The sequence below is a fragment of the Tasmannia lanceolata genome, unplaced genomic scaffold (genome assembly GCF_043159265.1).
Source record: "Tasmannia lanceolata isolate RefF3 unplaced genomic scaffold, GAP_Taslan_0.1 ptg000015l, whole genome shotgun sequence".
In the NCBI taxonomy this organism is placed as follows: Eukaryota; Viridiplantae; Streptophyta; class Magnoliopsida; order Canellales; family Winteraceae; genus Tasmannia; species Tasmannia lanceolata.
In genome coordinates this window covers 54110824-54127407 of record NW_027518692.1, presented here as the reverse complement: position 1 = coordinate 54127407, position 16584 = coordinate 54110824, and the positions used below count along the sequence as shown (strand labels likewise).

Genomic DNA, 16584 nt, shown 5'->3' with positions numbered 1-16584 from the left:
TGTTTTAAATTCCAACTTCCGTTTAAAATGGTGGAGCGATTGGGTTGCCCCATCCACGCACTATGTGCGACGTGGGCAATGAGTAATAGAGCGCTAGTGGTGCTCTTTGGCGCACTTCGCACTTCGCACTCCAGAGCCGATCTGGACAGCCGATCTGTACTGGAAATGGCATCAGTTTCCCAACAGAAATTGCTCCATTATTAAAAGTGTAATTCGAAATAGTGAAGAAAACAATTCATCTCTTATTCATGCATATATAATAAATAACATGGCCTTGGACAGAAAGAAATCATTCTAACTCGATACTCATCTATGAAATGAAACGCTTAGCTAAAGTTAACACTACGGACTCTTAAACCACTCTAACCAAAGCACCAAACACCCATAATATATATTATCGAGAGAGAGAGAGAGAGAGAGAGAGAGAGAGAGAGAGAGAGAGAGAGAGAGGATGGGTTCCTTTAGGAAATCAGAGACACGCCCTGGATCAAGAGGTCATTGGCCAAGAGCATGTTTGTTGCCTCGGAGGGGTGATAGCTGTCCCAAAACACGTATTCAGTGGCGTTGGCACATGTCCCTGGGGACCTGGCATTGCACAAAAGTGAAGTCTCCATTGTCCCCGTTCCGCAGCAAGCTTTCCTTGCCTCGAAGAACCCTGAAGATAATAAAATGAAGAATGTGATCACGCACCAATGTCCAACCCCACTAATGTTTTAAGTTTCTCCCCCCACTGTCTAGTATAAATAAATGCATAGCAAGGCTCAGTACAATAACAAAACAATCCCAATATGTAGCTCTCTCTCTCTCTCTCTCTCTCTCTCTCTCTCTCTCTCATGCCTAGAATCACTACCTTGAATCAGCTTCGGACTCAAAATTACGATTATCAACCGATTGTGAGTCCAAAACCAATTATTAGCCTCAAAATTAAAGGTAGTAATTGATTGTCATAATCTTAAATGAATCAGACTTAGACTCAAAATTACTGTGAGTCCAATAATTGGTTTGGGTCTCACAATTGGTTGTCATAATCTTAAACGAATCAGCTTGATCTTACCTGATCGTATGAAAGTATCTACAGTTCGTTTCTACAATAATTTAAATAATAAAGAAATCATTATAATAAGAGTGTCTAGGCAATTTTGCAAAAGCACTTTTTCAGCCCTGAGAGAAGTGTCACCTTATATGAATTAAAGTAATGAATAAGACAAATTCAAGTATGAAGTGAAATGACTTTGTGCAAAATTACTTCGACCATGATAAAGATTTGCTAGGAAATTAAGGTATTTATCAAAAGAAATAAAGCATTAAAGAGAGATTTCATAAGGTGGTAAGTTTAAGAATTGGTTACCACTGTCAGAAGGCCTCTTGATGAGATCATGAAGAGGATTGTAGATGTCAAAGACAACAAGCTTAAGGCCAGGAAGCCTTGTAACCAAGCCCTGAGCTGTAGCATTTAACTTGTTGTTGAATAAGACTGCATCTCTATTCAACCTCTCAACACAATTGTTGCTCCCCTGCCCGAACAGTGTGATAGACGCCGGTAAACATCCAATCGGGGGCAGCGATGTCACCCCTATCCTCCTTGCACCCAAGGCATACAAAGTCTGACAAGTAACATTCTTGTTTTACTTATTGTTGTTGCAGACCTATGGAATATATGTAAAATAAACTTGTTCTTGATAGAGTAGAAACTTAGGCCCTGTTTGGATTGCAAGAAAAACATTTTAACAAAAAATTACGTCAGGAAAATTCTTTCATTCCACAAATTTAGAGCAAACTAATATGATTATAGCTAATTTAGAGGGTTATCATTATAACCCGAAGATCCCTCTAAATAAAAACTGAATAGAGTTGGTTCAAGTTATCGAATTATTTTCGTTTCCAACTCGATCTTCCAAAAATATTCCTGCAATCCAAACAGGGCCTTGGAGATATACTAGGAATGACCGATGTACCCGATTCGGTGAGGAAATGTTTTAAAAAATCCGGCTTCCGGTTTTACTAAGTGTTTGAATAATTTTTTATGGTTTAATTTACAACATGCCTACAATATACATATTTATTTTCCGAAACAAGATACACTAATGTGCCTTTTGGATACATGGATTTAATGACCCCAGATTGAAAAATCCTGGATTTTAAGCTAAAATCTGGATTCTATGAGTTAAAACCTGGATTTTATAAGCTAAAACATGGATCTTATAATCATCTAAATTATAAAATCCTTGTATCCAAACGACCGTACAGTGCGTGGAAGGATGTTTAAGTCCATTTGATTGTAAGACTTGTCTGTGAGTTCAATTTCATCTTGAATTTCTCACAAATCCGTCGGGGATTTTCTCTGTTAAATCTTTTTATCTCCATCTGATCCCCACTCTAGTGGAGCATGCGTCCTCCGCGGTTTGGCGCCTCGCATGCCCTCCAAGAGTTGCTTTCTTTGGGTGGTCGGTTAGCTGGGGACGAATTCAGACGATAGATTTCTTACGGAAGAGAGGAATGTGGCTGGTGGATCACTGCCCACTATGTCTATCCGCCGGGGAATCCATCGACCACTTATTTATACATTGCCAGGTTGCTTCATATATTTGGGGTCATCTCTTTTCTAGATTTGGAGTCAGTTGGGTTGCTTCCAATTCTATGGCCGAATTTATTACGAGTTGGGACTGGGCTCCGTGGAAGAGGAAAGGTCGAATTTTGTGGAAGATGTGTCTCTTAGCCTCCTGGTGGTTCTTGTGGAAAGAGCGGAATGCGCGGGTCTTTGAAGGGAAGGTCAGGTCCCCATATTGGATTTATATACAGGTGGTAGCAGCGGTCATCTCCTGGGCCCGTTCCCTTCCTCTTTTTCGGTTTGTTTCTGCGTATGCCCTTTGGGAAGGGTGGTCAACCATATGCATGGAATCGGTTACCAAAGTGAAATCTCGACCCTCCTGGTCCCCCCCGCCACCGGGGTCTCTGAAGCTCAATTTTGACGGTTCCTCTATCGGTAACCCAGGAGCGGCTGGAGTGGGGGGGTTATGTCGGAACCATAAAGGGGAAGTCATTTGGGCCTATTCGGGGCCTCTTGGATTTGCCGACTCGTCTGAGGCGGAGGTTCGAGCCGTTCACAGTGGGATTCTTTCCATGCCTCGCTTGGAGTGTGACAGTCTGATAGTCGAAGGCGATTCCGTAAATGTTATTCGCTGGCTTTCGGGAGACGCTTCTCCCCCTTGGAGATTTGTGCATTTCTTTGAGGAGATAGAGGATAGAGGAAAGGGCTACTCCATGGTCTTTCAGCATGTCCGGAGATCGGCCAATGTGGCAGCCGACTCTCTGGCTAAGAGTGGTGTTTCCCGGGCCGAATTGGAGTGTTTTGACTATCTCCCCCCTTGAGTCATTGTCTTGCTATTTTATTTGCTCATTGTTCCGACAGGATCATCTCGGTTCTGCTTATTCATATATATAAATATATATTCTGTTGCTTTCTTCAAAAAAAAAGATAAATAATCTATGAAAAAACGAGGAATTATGCATCTTTTATTTGGATACTTCGGGTTTAGGTAAAAAAATCTGTACTTAATTTAAAAACTGAGTTTAGTGACTTATTCGGGCATTTTAAATTCTAAATTGGGAAATAAAAAGTTATAGATTTTTTCAAGAATTTCTCAATTAATCAGAAAATTTTGGATCGGAGGGTTAGGATCATCCTATGTAAATGATTTTTGGGGCACAACCTATTTACATTGTGGCCCAACAAATGGACAATTTGGACCCATCCTATGGAGTGGGTGGGCCTTACAGTACTTTAAAAAAAAATAGGGGTTTATATGCCACACATCATATAATTTCTCCTATTCTCTATAGTGTGATAAAGTAGATACCCGAACGAATGAGGAGAAAGATTGCATGAGTATGTCCGAGAACTGGCTAACTTTGTAAACTCTGTTAAGAAGAGGGTTGATGTAATAGTTTTGAACAAAGTCACTGCTTCCGGCACTCAAAAGGTAGATGGCACCTGAAAATATGGACGTTGCGTTCGAATTCCCTGCAATTTTCACCAACTTCCACTGGTATTCTTTGTAGTACTCAATCTGCTGGGTCAAGGTAATGGCATGCTGGAAATCACAAAATCAAAAGTAAATAAAACAAAAACAATCCAAAAGAACCATTTATGTGATCTAAACAAGAAACCAAGAGAAAAAATAGATGTGAGAAACCATGTTGGACCTCTATGAAAAAATATTCCATGAAATATTTGTGGGGTTAGTTGTGACTTGTGAGATATGACCTGAGAGATGAAGAGACTTGAGAGGGTGGGAGTGAGGTGAGCATGTAAAGCTTTTAAAAATCAGGAAGACAAAAAACCAAAGGCTACTAATATTTGCACTACCATGTTCTGATAATTGCACCAACTCACCATGTCTTTTACGATTTAACTGAGAGAGTGGTTATCATAATTTCCAAAAATTGTCTCAAAAGCAAAATAAGAAAGGAAAGACAGAGTGGGTCAGTGCAAATATCAAAACTTGGTAGTGCCAAAATCAGTATTTCTTTTCACTAGTTTTTACAGAATTTTGATGCTATCTCTACTCCCACAGTCCCACCCACAGAATCTACTCCCTCCCCTTCCTTTTCAGCCCTTCACACATGAATATTCCATGGAATAATTTTTCATGACTGCCAAACATGGACTTTATCTTTTCATACGTATAAGTTTGCCGTCCTGTCATAATAACCAGAAGCTGCAGAGGCAAAGTTAGCTCCAATCAAGAGGTTTCTCCCTTTTGCTTCCTTGCTGAGGTAAGCTGGTGGGTATGAACTGAACCCAAGGTTCTCAGCTGAATATACAAAGAAATCTTCAAATGCCAGTATTGAAAAACAAAAAGATAAAAGATGTTTCAACTTTGAGGATTCAATATATATCTGATCTTAAAAAAAAAAAAAAAGATTCAATATTTACCAGTGAAGTCTGTGGCTAGTTTCCCATTGCAGAACCTTCCAGTGGCAAAATGGTTGATAAAATCCCTACCATAAGGAGGAAAATTTGCTTTGACAATAGTATAGAGATTGTTGTTGTTGCCAACATCAACAATAGAGTCTCCAAAGATTATGAGAGCTGGAACAAGAGGCTGTCCATGAACAGTTACAAGGAGCAAAACAAGAGGAACAAAAATACCCAATAGGGCTCTTGGAGAACCCATTTTTTTACTCTTTCTATGCAAAAAAGGATGTATTAGTTCAAGTCCTAACTATTATATGTGAGAGATGAAGAAGATATAGGAAGGCTGGAGAATTGTGACTCAATGAATAGAGGAAGGAGATAAGGATGGGCATTTAAAGACTGGGTTTTGTAAGTTGGTTAGAATACTATAATTGGTGGGAACACTAAATTTTGCAAGAAATCTGCTGATTTCCAGCTGAGAAGGCATGCTCCACACCCGTTAAAGTTTGAAATATCTCATCTTTAATTGGGGGGAAAGGGTTATTAATTTGTCATGACTTGCAAGTTTGTTTCAAGAGAAAGGATGAGGACTATAAAGACAAGTTTTAAGCCAACTAGTAGGGAAAGGTGGCGGATTCAGTGTCACAATTACGTAATAAATGTAACCTCCCCATCAATATGGCGTGTCTTGATGCAACATCTTTTTGCTTTTGGGATCTTCTACACAGAAGATAATCTACCAAATTTATGTATTACTTGATAGGCAATTTCGTGGAAAGCCATTTGTTGCTGCTCACTTTTTCAGGAGAGAATAGCCACCTCCTAGTAGATTTCTCTCTGAAAAATTGAGCCTCAAAATAGATGCAAAAGATATTATCTACCGAACTTATATATTACTTGATAGGCAATTTCGGGGAAAGCTATTTAGCCGCACACCTTTTCAGGAGAGAAATTGCAACCTTAGAGTAGATTTGTGCCAGTTCTCTCTCAAAAAAGCGAAACGCGAAATAGGCTCTACCTGTGAAGTCCAGTATGTTTCAAAAACAACAACGGCCCACTTCATAGGATGATCCAAATCGTTCATTTGTTGGGCCACAATGTAAGTAGGCTCTACGTGTAAATCATGTCTTTAGGATGATCTTAACCATCCGATCTATAAAAGATTTTATAACGTGTTGTCCTCATACAGAAATAATTTGTTGGGTACAAACTATTTACATAGTGGCCAACCGTTTTCAGTGTTACTAGGTATCATTTGAAACACATGTGAACACGTAAAGGCGGTAGGATAAAGGTACCACCCTTGAGATTTGATCCTACAGCAGCTCCTCAAAAAGTGAGCTGCTGTTGGATCAAATATCAAGGATGGGATGCTGAGTACGTGTTGATAAGGCCTTTCATCGTGTAAATTCTCACCGTTACCATTGCTATTTCTTAAACCTAACATTCTCATCATATTTTCATTACTTTATGCCTCCACGGTGACCCATGTTAGAAGACTTCCGTTTAAGGAAAAACTCCATCCTCTCGCATCTTACTTTAAACCTTTCTTCTGTCCTTACTAATTTCCACGTTATTTGCACCCTCTCAGAAAATTGTAAACGGTCAAAGCACGACGGTTGTTGTTGCCGTTTTCATCCTTAGTTATTTTTTTCCACTCTCTCAATTTTCTTTTCTGTCCCACACTCTAATCTCTTATATTTGATCCATTTCAGTTGAGGTATCTCATTTCTTGAATTCTTTTGAGATAGTCTTCTCTCTTCCATGGGTCTTCTCTCTTCCATGGGGATTGATATTTAAAATCAATTTATGATGAATTTCTCATTGAGGCACCGGTCCATAGTGACTCATTTACATGAGAATCGGTATTCAAAGCCAACCCATAAAGACTCGCCCATTGAGGCTTGAGTTCCATCTAGCAAATGGCAATGATTTGTTATGATCCATTAGCTTTTACTAGTCCTCTTTGCAATACATCAACAAGCGGCACCTTCGGTGATCACCACCAATTCTCATCATCAGCTGACATTCGGCAACAGGACAGTGCTCATCAAATTGGAGGATTCTACTATCTTTTTATTGGGATATTCTATTGCAATCAACCGTCTGTCGAATTTCAATCCTCATAAGTTTGAGGGAGCATGTTAGAATCTGTAGATCTCACCGTTGGTTTATTTGGGTGATAGATTAGGTAGTTCATTAGATTAGCAACTAAGCTAATGAGGTAATTAGGTTACATTAGGATGTTTCTATCTTTATCTCATTCCACAATTAATCTCTATCTTTCTGTGTTTATCTCTTAGTGTTTTGATATAAACACTAGAGCAATGATAAATGATTTGGGTGACATGGATGCAATGAGGCGCCGTCGATTACGAAATTCAAGATTTTCTACTAAATAATATTTCCTTCCTCCTAAACTTAGTTGTTTCCCTTATTTTAACAGGAGGAATTTGATAGGTGTGGTAGAAAACTAAGTATATCTTGTCTCTCCTTTCATTTTAGCTCAAAAAATGTTTTTATAATGTATAGGCTTGCTAGGTTGGCAATAGCTGTTCGCTGTTGCAACTGGGAAGTGAAGAATCAGCAACTTTTTAGCAGCTCAACTGCTACGTTGACTGTATCGACTTCCAAAACGTGTTAGCTCATGCAATTTACCAACGCCTGTTTAACAAGAATCTTTAGAGGATTTGAACTCACCCACATCTCTTCAACTTTCTCAGTATCTTTAAGAGTAAGAAATCCCGTGCAAATGACTGGGAAAACCAGAAATTTCGAGTTCTTTGAAATGCGCCTTCCATACTTTGAATACATGGTGAGTCCAATCGGACTGCTGAGTTTACCTGAGTTTTGGACTAATTGTGAGGCACGGTGGAGCCACATACTGAAAGAAAATCTTACAATCTAATTCGAAATCGATCATGACACAGACACAAAAAGATATAATCTGGCATACCGTACATGTGGACTTTCATGCTAAACGATGTCGTTGATCCAGTGGACCACCACTAGTATTGCTCATTACATAGGCTTCTTTGGTCGTCCTCCAATGCTCCTCAGCCATTGATCAATATCTTGAAAAAAAAATGTATTAAGATCTTCTGTTATCAAAGTTTTGTTGAGCTTAAAATCATTCAATCACAATCAAAGTAAAGCTCGAAAAACTTATACGCATGGTTCTTCAAATCACTTCTACGTTTATTGAGATGTTCAACGCTTCTCATTCTCAATTTTTTAAAGTTGAAGAGAATGAATCGCTGGAAGCAACTCTCCATCGGTCCGAAAATTCATCACAGAATACCACAAATTTCCTCTCGAGAGTCAAAAATAAAAGAAACAGACATAATGGGTCGGCATTGAAGAACATCAATCACGAATTTCTTTTTTCATTCTCCACAATTGAAAAAAAGTGCAGAAGTACTGCTGAGAAAGGTTAAAGAATGTAACATGTGGACTTCTCCTCCAATATATACAGGTCAGCTCCTATCAAGGGCACTATCACAACCTTTACTAATGGCTGCCAATCAAAAGAACTAGTCAACATTGAATGCTTTATGTAAACAAGGGGATCTTTCAAAACTTAGGGAGCTTTACATTCGTTCAGTAACTGAGATTTTGGGAGAAATGGGAAAGAGGAAAATTACAAAATGGAGAGAGAAAGATAGTTGGAAGGGATGTGCGTATAAATAAGAGTCCATTAAACTTCTACTGAAGGCTGGTAGAACAACTTGTATGCCTCAACGACTTCGAGATGCCACATTGCCTCCCTCTCTGGGTAAGGTGAAAGATCAACAATCTTGTGAACCTGTATTCAAAGCCATCATAAAGGGCGCCATCAGCAGACTAGAGACAAAATGGTTATACAAAGTCTGGCAAGTAAATCAGGGAGAACATTTTCTCTGCATGCTGTGGTATTATGATCATAGATAGTATTAAAGCTTCATATATGATACTGTACTTCCTCTTCCTTTATTCATGACTAGTACTCTTTCTCTGATGCAATAAATTGCTATTATGCATCCATTGGAACATTGTAGCAGTATTTTTTTTAAAGGTGACTTTATTGATAATGAAAGGCAACCAGGGGACAAGATGTCCCCACAAGCCCAGGATTACATCAGCAAAACAAAATGAAGAGATACATTCAGTTTTCGTCGATATTCGAAGTTATGTGGATCAACATATGGAAGTTATGTGGATCGACATAGCTTCCAACAAGACACCATCTTTGGCTAACCGATGAGCCATCTCGTTCACCGATCTCCTCCTGTGCTCGATTGAAGGATTTACCATGTGTACAAGATCCTTGATTTCCGCAATCAGTGGTCTAATCTGCCAAGGTCCCTTGGAGGAACTTGATGCCCAGAGTGTTCAAAGAATCACCTTCAACTATAAGCGGTCTCTTCATATTGGCAGCATACCATCTAAGTCCGAATAGGATCGCTTTTACTTCTGCCTCATTAGCATCACAACACCCAATCGGTCCCGAGTACGTCATCACGATCTTCCCCTTCGAATCACGAATCAACCCCTCCCGAGTACGACATCACGATCTTCCCCTTCGAATCACGAATCAACCCCCCCCCCCCCCCCCCCCCCCCCCACCCACACACACACACACAATCCCCGCCTTTCCTAGGTTACCAAATGAACTCCCATCAAAATTTAGTTTATAGCATCCAATCCACCTCGGTGCTATTTTTTCTTTTATCTTCCTCTCCCAGATTATATCATACCAAATTCTCAAACATTCCCCCAACCCATGATGAAACCCCCGCTTAGCTTTGAGCCATAAAATTAACTCAACTTTGGTTTGTTAGCATACCCATTTCATAGTCCGTTCCTTTTCCTGGAAAATCCGACTGTTTCTTTCCTTCCATAGATTCCGTATGATTGCATACAACACTAGTTTCCATAACTGTTGTCCTGTGTCCCCAAACACTCCTCGTCTCCAGTTCAGAATTACCGATCTTACTCTACTTTGGAAAACCCACTTCACGCCGAAGGACCTCAGAATATACGCCCAAATGTGATGAGCAAAAGGGCAGTGTAATAGTATATGATCAAAAGATTCCTCTTTGCATAGCACACACCAACTTGCTTGGACTGTGATTTATAAAGCGATAAACATTGTAGCAGTATTGATGTATAAATTCAGTACTCAGGCGAAAAGCTTAGGGGACCGAAGAACAAAGAAGAAAAGAAAGAATGAACTGAGAACACAAAAAGATGACACGCAAAAGAAAATGAGAAAGAAGTCCAGCTTTTGTAGGTGAAGTTTTGGAAAACCAATTCTGTTATTTTGGTTGCATTAAACATTTGTCTTAGGTGTTGATGACAAATCAACATCATCTACAGGGAATCCTGTTGAAGACAAAAATCTTATCCGTGAACAATACAAGAGATACAGTTACCAAGCAAATGTTATGGCAAAATTACTTCTGCTGATCACAAACACATTTTGAAATAAAAACCAAGAGATATAGAAAGCTAATAAAATGTTGTGTTAGACTGTACAATCTATTAAAATGCATTAAGTATAGCTCCAACATACCGTAAAACATTAATCTGTATTATATAAAAGAGAAGATGGAGAAGATATGGAGAAGGAAAACATGTGGAGAGATGATAAGATGCTTCATTAACTTTGAATGGTGGGGTCAAAAACTAGCAAAAGACTAAAATGTTCCTAGCGATAAAACCTTATATATGCAGATGCCTTAAAACTCTCCCTAAAGCTGATACATTCCTTGGAACATTATCAACTCCGTGATTAGATGATTGTCGTATGATCAGCAGACAAACCTTTGAAAAAAAAACATCAGCAACTTGATCACGGCTTGTGACAAAGCAACGAGAGGTCTCACCATTCTCAACCTTTTCTTGCAAAAATCGGTAGTCAATTTTGATATGCTTCATCCTAGTGTGAAAAGAGGATTTTCTGACAATTAGATGGAGCTTTGCTTGTAATAATGGAGAGCACATGTGTAAGTCCTCAAATGCATATCTAAACCATAGTTGCCAAAGCATGAAGCAAATGCGAGAAGCAAAGCGGCAATCAAGAGCTCTGAAATAGAGAAAATGTGGGAAGGAGAAGAATAAAGGGTGGAATGAGAAAAGTGTCATGCAAAGTGAACATTAGGCATGTTAGAAGCATCATTGGAAGCCCACAAGCAATGTATAGGAAGAGATAGGGCTTCAAAAGTTTACAGAGGGAGAGTGCATGTAGGTTAGGGTTATGGTAGTTTACAGGGGGGAGGCTTCACGGTTGGTTATGTTTACAAGTTGTCGGGATGTATAGTCTTACAATTTTGACTTTTTTGTCATTTAGTTTTAATGCTACAGCCTATTTCAAAAATTACCCTTACCCTTAGGAGTTATGATGAGCTTTTAAAGGAAATTTTGCACAAGTTTTATTCAACTTATAATGAGTTCATCAAGTTTTAACTACACTCCCTTAAAAGTGCAGGAGTATTATTTTTCGTTTTAAAAACACTAATTTGGCATTACCAGAAGGAGAAAACGCTAGGTTAGGAAAAACATCTAAATAGGAAGCAAACTATTAATTAAGAGGAAGCATGATGGAAGCACACTTAGCTAAATTTTGGAAGCGGGAAGAATTTTGTTTCCGAAGCGGGCTTCTATGGAAGTGAGCTCCTGACTCTTGCAGGGAGCTTCTAGTAACTATGATCTAAGAAATTTTAATTGCAGTAGTGGCCATAGCCCAGTTGTCAACTTTTGAACTAGATTGAGCTATTGTGCACTATCCATTGTTGCTCCAAGAAACCAAACAATTACCCATCACGATGCAAAAGCCAGTTGAAAATCTCTATATGCCAGGATCTCTTGCTCAATTTGCATATGTATACCACTGTTTCAAAATACGGCCAAAGCAAATCCCGGTCGATTCGGCACGACACAGTCGAGTTCTTGGTTGGCAGGGCTGAGTACTCGGTTTCATTGACTTTATAGGGCAAAATGGGAACTCGGATTAGGACACAGCCAATGTAAAAGGGAGTCGACTCAGGGAAGTTTACGATGACGTGGTGGAGTTTTGAAACTATGATGTATACCCGTCAATGTTGAAACTTCTACTCCTTTGAACTGGATAGAGGAACCCATGATCAAAAGTACCTTTCAGGTACCTCAAAGTGTGTCTAGGTGCCTACAAATGCTCCACTCAAGGATCATGGAGAACTAACTCATTGTAATACAAATTTCAGAATTTAAACCTTTTACTAAAAATTTTGTTTATCTAGCTGCACGAACAATGCCTAGTACAGGTTATTTTATTCTTTTCTGTTGCCTTATTTTCTATTGGGATTTGTTCCTACCCTGTCCTGTTTGGATTGCAAGAAAAACATTTCTAACAGAATGGAAAAAGTTTCTTTCTACGATTTAGAGGGAAATAATATGATTGTAGTTAATTTAAGGGGATATCATCATAAATTGAAGGTGCCTCTAAATAAAAATTGAATAGGGTTGGTTCCAATTATCTTTTCCATGTGTAGAAAAAGTAAGAAATATTAGAAATATTTTTCCTTTCCAAACTTTTCCATAAAATTCATGCAATACAAACATGGCCTAAGATACTACATCAAAAAGACATGAGGATTAGAAAAGAAGAAAAGAGAATATGATGGGAAGTGAAAAGAGAATTAAGATTTGATTCGATTAAGAGTGAGAATGGAAAGTGAGATGAATATTATGGAAGATGGGTTGTAGCTGTAATGAAGTAGAAGTGTGTATTTGGTTGTACTATAAAGAAAACAAAGGTATTTTTGCATGTGGAAGTGTGTATTTGGTTGTACTATAAAGAAAACAAAGGTCTTTTTGCATGTGCAGAAAGAAGATTGGTTTATCACTGAAAATAAAGTGGATTGTGCAATAGAATTCTTAAAATGAACCTTTATTTCACTTAAGTTATGCTAATGTGCACCTAATTGAAGATTATGTTGCTAATGTGAGCCTAACTTAAGTTAGTTGTGCTAAACTGCTAATATGAGCTAGGTAATGGCGCTAATGTGAGCCTATTTTGTAGAATGCTATCTTGAACCCTATGAGCATGGGGTACATGGTGTTACAATAAGTTCAGATTGGTTCCACCTCTTGGAAAAACATCCGATCTAACAAACAAAATCCCACTGTCTAAAATTGGTTAATCATCCAATCAGTCAATATGGTCAACAGTTAGCAACCCAGAACTGGAGATCCCTGACCCATATCCATCAACCACAAGAACTAGAAATTAGAAACCAAAAGGGTCCAAGTCTGTTTAGCCAGTGTCATAGGGGCGATTTGAGAACGAAAAAGAGTTGATTCAAGCAAATTGGCTGAACTCGTAGTCCAAACTAAATCCAAGCAACAAGTAATAGAACCTCAAATTTAGGATGGCTCATTCTTAGTCCCTAAACTACATATGAAACTCTCATGTCAGAGCAAACAGCTTCTTCTTTTTTTTGAAATGGCAGGGTGATTTCATTAAAAGGAAGAGGGCCGAGATGGACCCCAACAGAATAGGATGTTTTCTACGATTCATTCCATTAATTCTAGCAATTATATTTGGGTTTCAGCATTAAACTTAAAATTAGGGTTGTAATTTTCAACGTTTCATGGATACATGCAAGAAATGAAATGAAGAAAGAGAGTATGTGATTAATGAGTTATGGCACTGCTTGAAGACTATCTTGGATGCTAATGACACAAGATTTAACCTGCTCATGTTGAGAAAAGAAATGAAAAAGTATCTGCCTACAATGTTCATTAAGTTGATTAAGGTTTCCAGCCCACCCTTTGCAGGAAACTCATGTACAACATAATTTAAAGACGAGATCTGTGTTTTTTTATCATTCCCAATTAACTTAACCGGGCATAATACAGTAAATTTTCTGAAAGAAAAGTCATTAGAAAATTCAAATTTTCTCTTCTTTATTCTATATGAAAAGTCATGTATACAGTTTTACCATGGTTTGTCATTTCTGTGGTAAAGGCAGTTCGTCGTGTTCGTGGTAAATAAAACACGTATTTAACGTCATTTTTGTAAAATATATTTTTTTTTGCGGTAAAAGACATATTTAGTGCCGTATTTTAAAACTGTTTCTACAAGTTTTCTTAAATTCATTTTCGAACGGTTTCTTGGGTCTTTAACACGATTTATTATGCCGTTACCATTTTGGACGTACCGTTTCACAAAAATGTATCTATTCATTTCCTATAAGTGTACGATAACGAATACAAAACGAAGAAGAGTTTGTATTCAGATATTCTTTCAGTTCCTCTCCGCTCTCAAAAACAAATTCTAGTTTACCCGTTTATCCTCTCTCTGATCAAGACAAATATGAGTCGTGCCTATAAGGCTACCGGGCTTTTTTATTGCACTTCCCTGGAGCGGAGTAGTTGTATCATGGAGACATATGCCGAAGTTCCCATTTGCACCATTGATTAGTCAAATGTGGGGGTGATACTTTCCATAAGGACAACTGATTTAGATCGGTGTTGAGTCCCCGGACTCAACAGATAAGTTCTTTCTTATTACAAATTGATTTCTTCTTCATGTTGGATTCGATTACTTGCGATCACTTCTTTACTTCCGTCGCATTATTGGTACAATCCGAAATCGCCGGTTTAGCTATTCTCTAACATAATAATGTTCCAAAAATAGCCTTCTAAACACCCTGGAATATTGAAATGACAGAATCTAATAAATGTAAAACATAGTCTGAGCTCAAATCTCAGTTACCTTGATGAGGGGCGGATCGCTAGTATTGATAACATAAACTCCAATAACCATAACATACATTCCTGCAGAAAAAAACTACAACAAACTTATTAAATTAAATAAAAAAAAACACTAGCATACCGTTTAATGATTATGGGTTGAGGCATTTGGGTATCTGGTGGACAAATGATTTTGTAATTCGATGGTGAGTTTTCACCAAAAATCATACCCATCCTTGTTTCTTGTAAGATTAGAAATGGGGCCAATAGGGTTTTGGGCTGGATTGTGAAATCTAAATGCATCAGTAAGGGGCTCATTTGGATACCTCATAAATTGTTTTTGGATTTGGAATTGAGTTTTGAATACAAAATGAATAGATCTGCCAGCTCATGTTGAGGAGACAGAGGAAAGGGGGCTACTTCCTACTGCAGGGAAGAGGTTGAGTAAGAAAGAGCGTGAAGGAAACTACCATATCTGTGAATTTCCAATTACTTATTTCCACAGCATATTTGGAAATTTTATTTTTTTCACTGTCGGTCAATAAATTGGAAATTCAAGGATTTGATCCGGATCGAAATTATAGTACAAATAGCTTCAAATGTGAGTAATCCAAATCAAAATCATCTCGGCATCCAAACGGGCCCTAAATGATTTGGAATGTTAAACCAGACCTTTCTTCCAGTCTTGAGGCCGAAGTTCATTCGGCAAAGAAAGTTCAACAATGTCGCTTCCGTCGTCAAGGATGAAATGCCCTTCCTCTAAACCTGAAACCAAAACTCCCTGCACTGGGTGTCATTCCCTTGAAAACTAACCGTTTAGATACAAGGATTTTATAATCTAGGATTGTAAAATCGTTGATTTTAATAATTTAAAACGCTAAAACCTGGATTTGTAGAAGCTAAAACTTGGATGGTACATTTTGAGGATTGTAAAATCCAGGTTTTTGCTTATAAAATCAAGGTTTTAGCTTGTGAAATCCAGGATTTTACCATACTAGATTATAAAACCCAGGTACCCAAATGGGGAGCACGAACAAATGCTCATCGACCCATATAAGGAAAATTTGATTGTTGAATTAAAACGAAATGGAGGGGTGATCATTGAAATACCCAGCAGGTAATTTTTTAAATCAGGGGATATTGGATCATTATTCAGAGAGCGAAATGTAAAGCATTTACTTGTTGCTTCGAGAGAAATAAAAGAAAAGAATACTGAACATGGAAACAAAACCTAAATTTTTTTTAAAAAAATGATGATACCTGCAACCAAGCTCTCTGGAAGAGAATGGGGCCGAGGGTCATGGCGGAAGGTGAGGAGGATATTACTGGGGAAGCGTCTTTTAGCTGACCACAAAACAGCTTTAGGGCTGCAAGATTGTAATCCATCTCTCCCTCAATCTTCAATTCAATCTCAAATTCGAAAACCCCTTTGTTGGGACTTGGGAAGAAGAAGGGCATAACCTTTTTTTTTTTTTTTTTTTTTTTTTTTTTTTTTGAAAATTACATAGAGACCCCTGTGGTTTGGCCATATTCCGCTTTAAACCCTGTGATTTGAAAGTCATCAAACACACCCCCTGTGGTTTCCGTGGGTTTTTTTTTTAACGTGACGAGTAGACGGAAAGGGGGAAATGACTGTTGTGCCCTCGTCTTCTCCAATTGAAATTAGGGTTTTCATACTTTAAAACTTAAAATTAGGGCTTGATTCAAAACCTTGTTTATTTATCAACATAAATCCTCCGGTTAGGGGTTTTATTTGTCTTCATTCACATCATTATCATGATTTACATATAAACTCTAATATTTTAGGGATTTTTTTATGTTTTTATCAATAAATTTTTTTTTTTGAAATGTGGGTTTGATGTAGCCATGGGTAGAGGTGACGGCGGTGGCCGGAGATGGCGACAACAGCGGTGGCCAAAGGTGGCAACGACGGTGGCCGAAGGTGGCGT

The 16584-nt window shown here is 38.3% G+C and overlaps 2 protein-coding genes across 3 annotated transcripts; both read right to left on the bottom strand.

The window, feature by feature from the left end:
* Positions 1-222: 222 nt before the first annotated feature.
* On the bottom strand, positions 223-5456 carry LOC143846045 (GDSL esterase/lipase At5g22810-like). The gene is made up of 5 exons (XM_077354453.1): positions 4937-5456; positions 4684-4814; positions 3858-4091; positions 1349-1604; positions 223-655 (listed from the first exon to the last, which is right to left on the bottom strand). The coding sequence occupies exons 1-5, from the start codon at positions 5175-5177 to the stop codon at positions 462-464; spliced, it is 1056 nt and encodes a 351-aa protein (XP_077210568.1). The 5' UTR covers positions 5178-5456; the 3' UTR covers positions 223-461.
* A 2818-nt stretch (positions 5457-8274) lies between these two features.
* On the bottom strand, positions 8275-16114 carry LOC143892440 (recQ-mediated instability-like protein). 2 transcript variants are annotated; one of them, XM_077397059.1, is made up of 4 exons: positions 15896-16114; positions 15308-15416; positions 14658-14719; positions 8275-8723 (listed from the first exon to the last, which is right to left on the bottom strand). In XM_077397059.1, exons 1-4 carry the CDS (start codon positions 16091-16093, stop codon positions 8616-8618), a joined length of 477 nt encoding a protein of 158 aa, XP_077253174.1. In that variant the 5' UTR covers positions 16094-16114; the 3' UTR covers positions 8275-8615. The 2 variants fall into 2 exon arrangements, with proteins under 2 accessions (XP_077253174.1, XP_077253176.1); XM_077397061.1 differs by lacking the exon at positions 8275-8723 and adding an exon at positions 9548-10838.
* Positions 16115-16584: the final 470 nt, after the last annotated feature.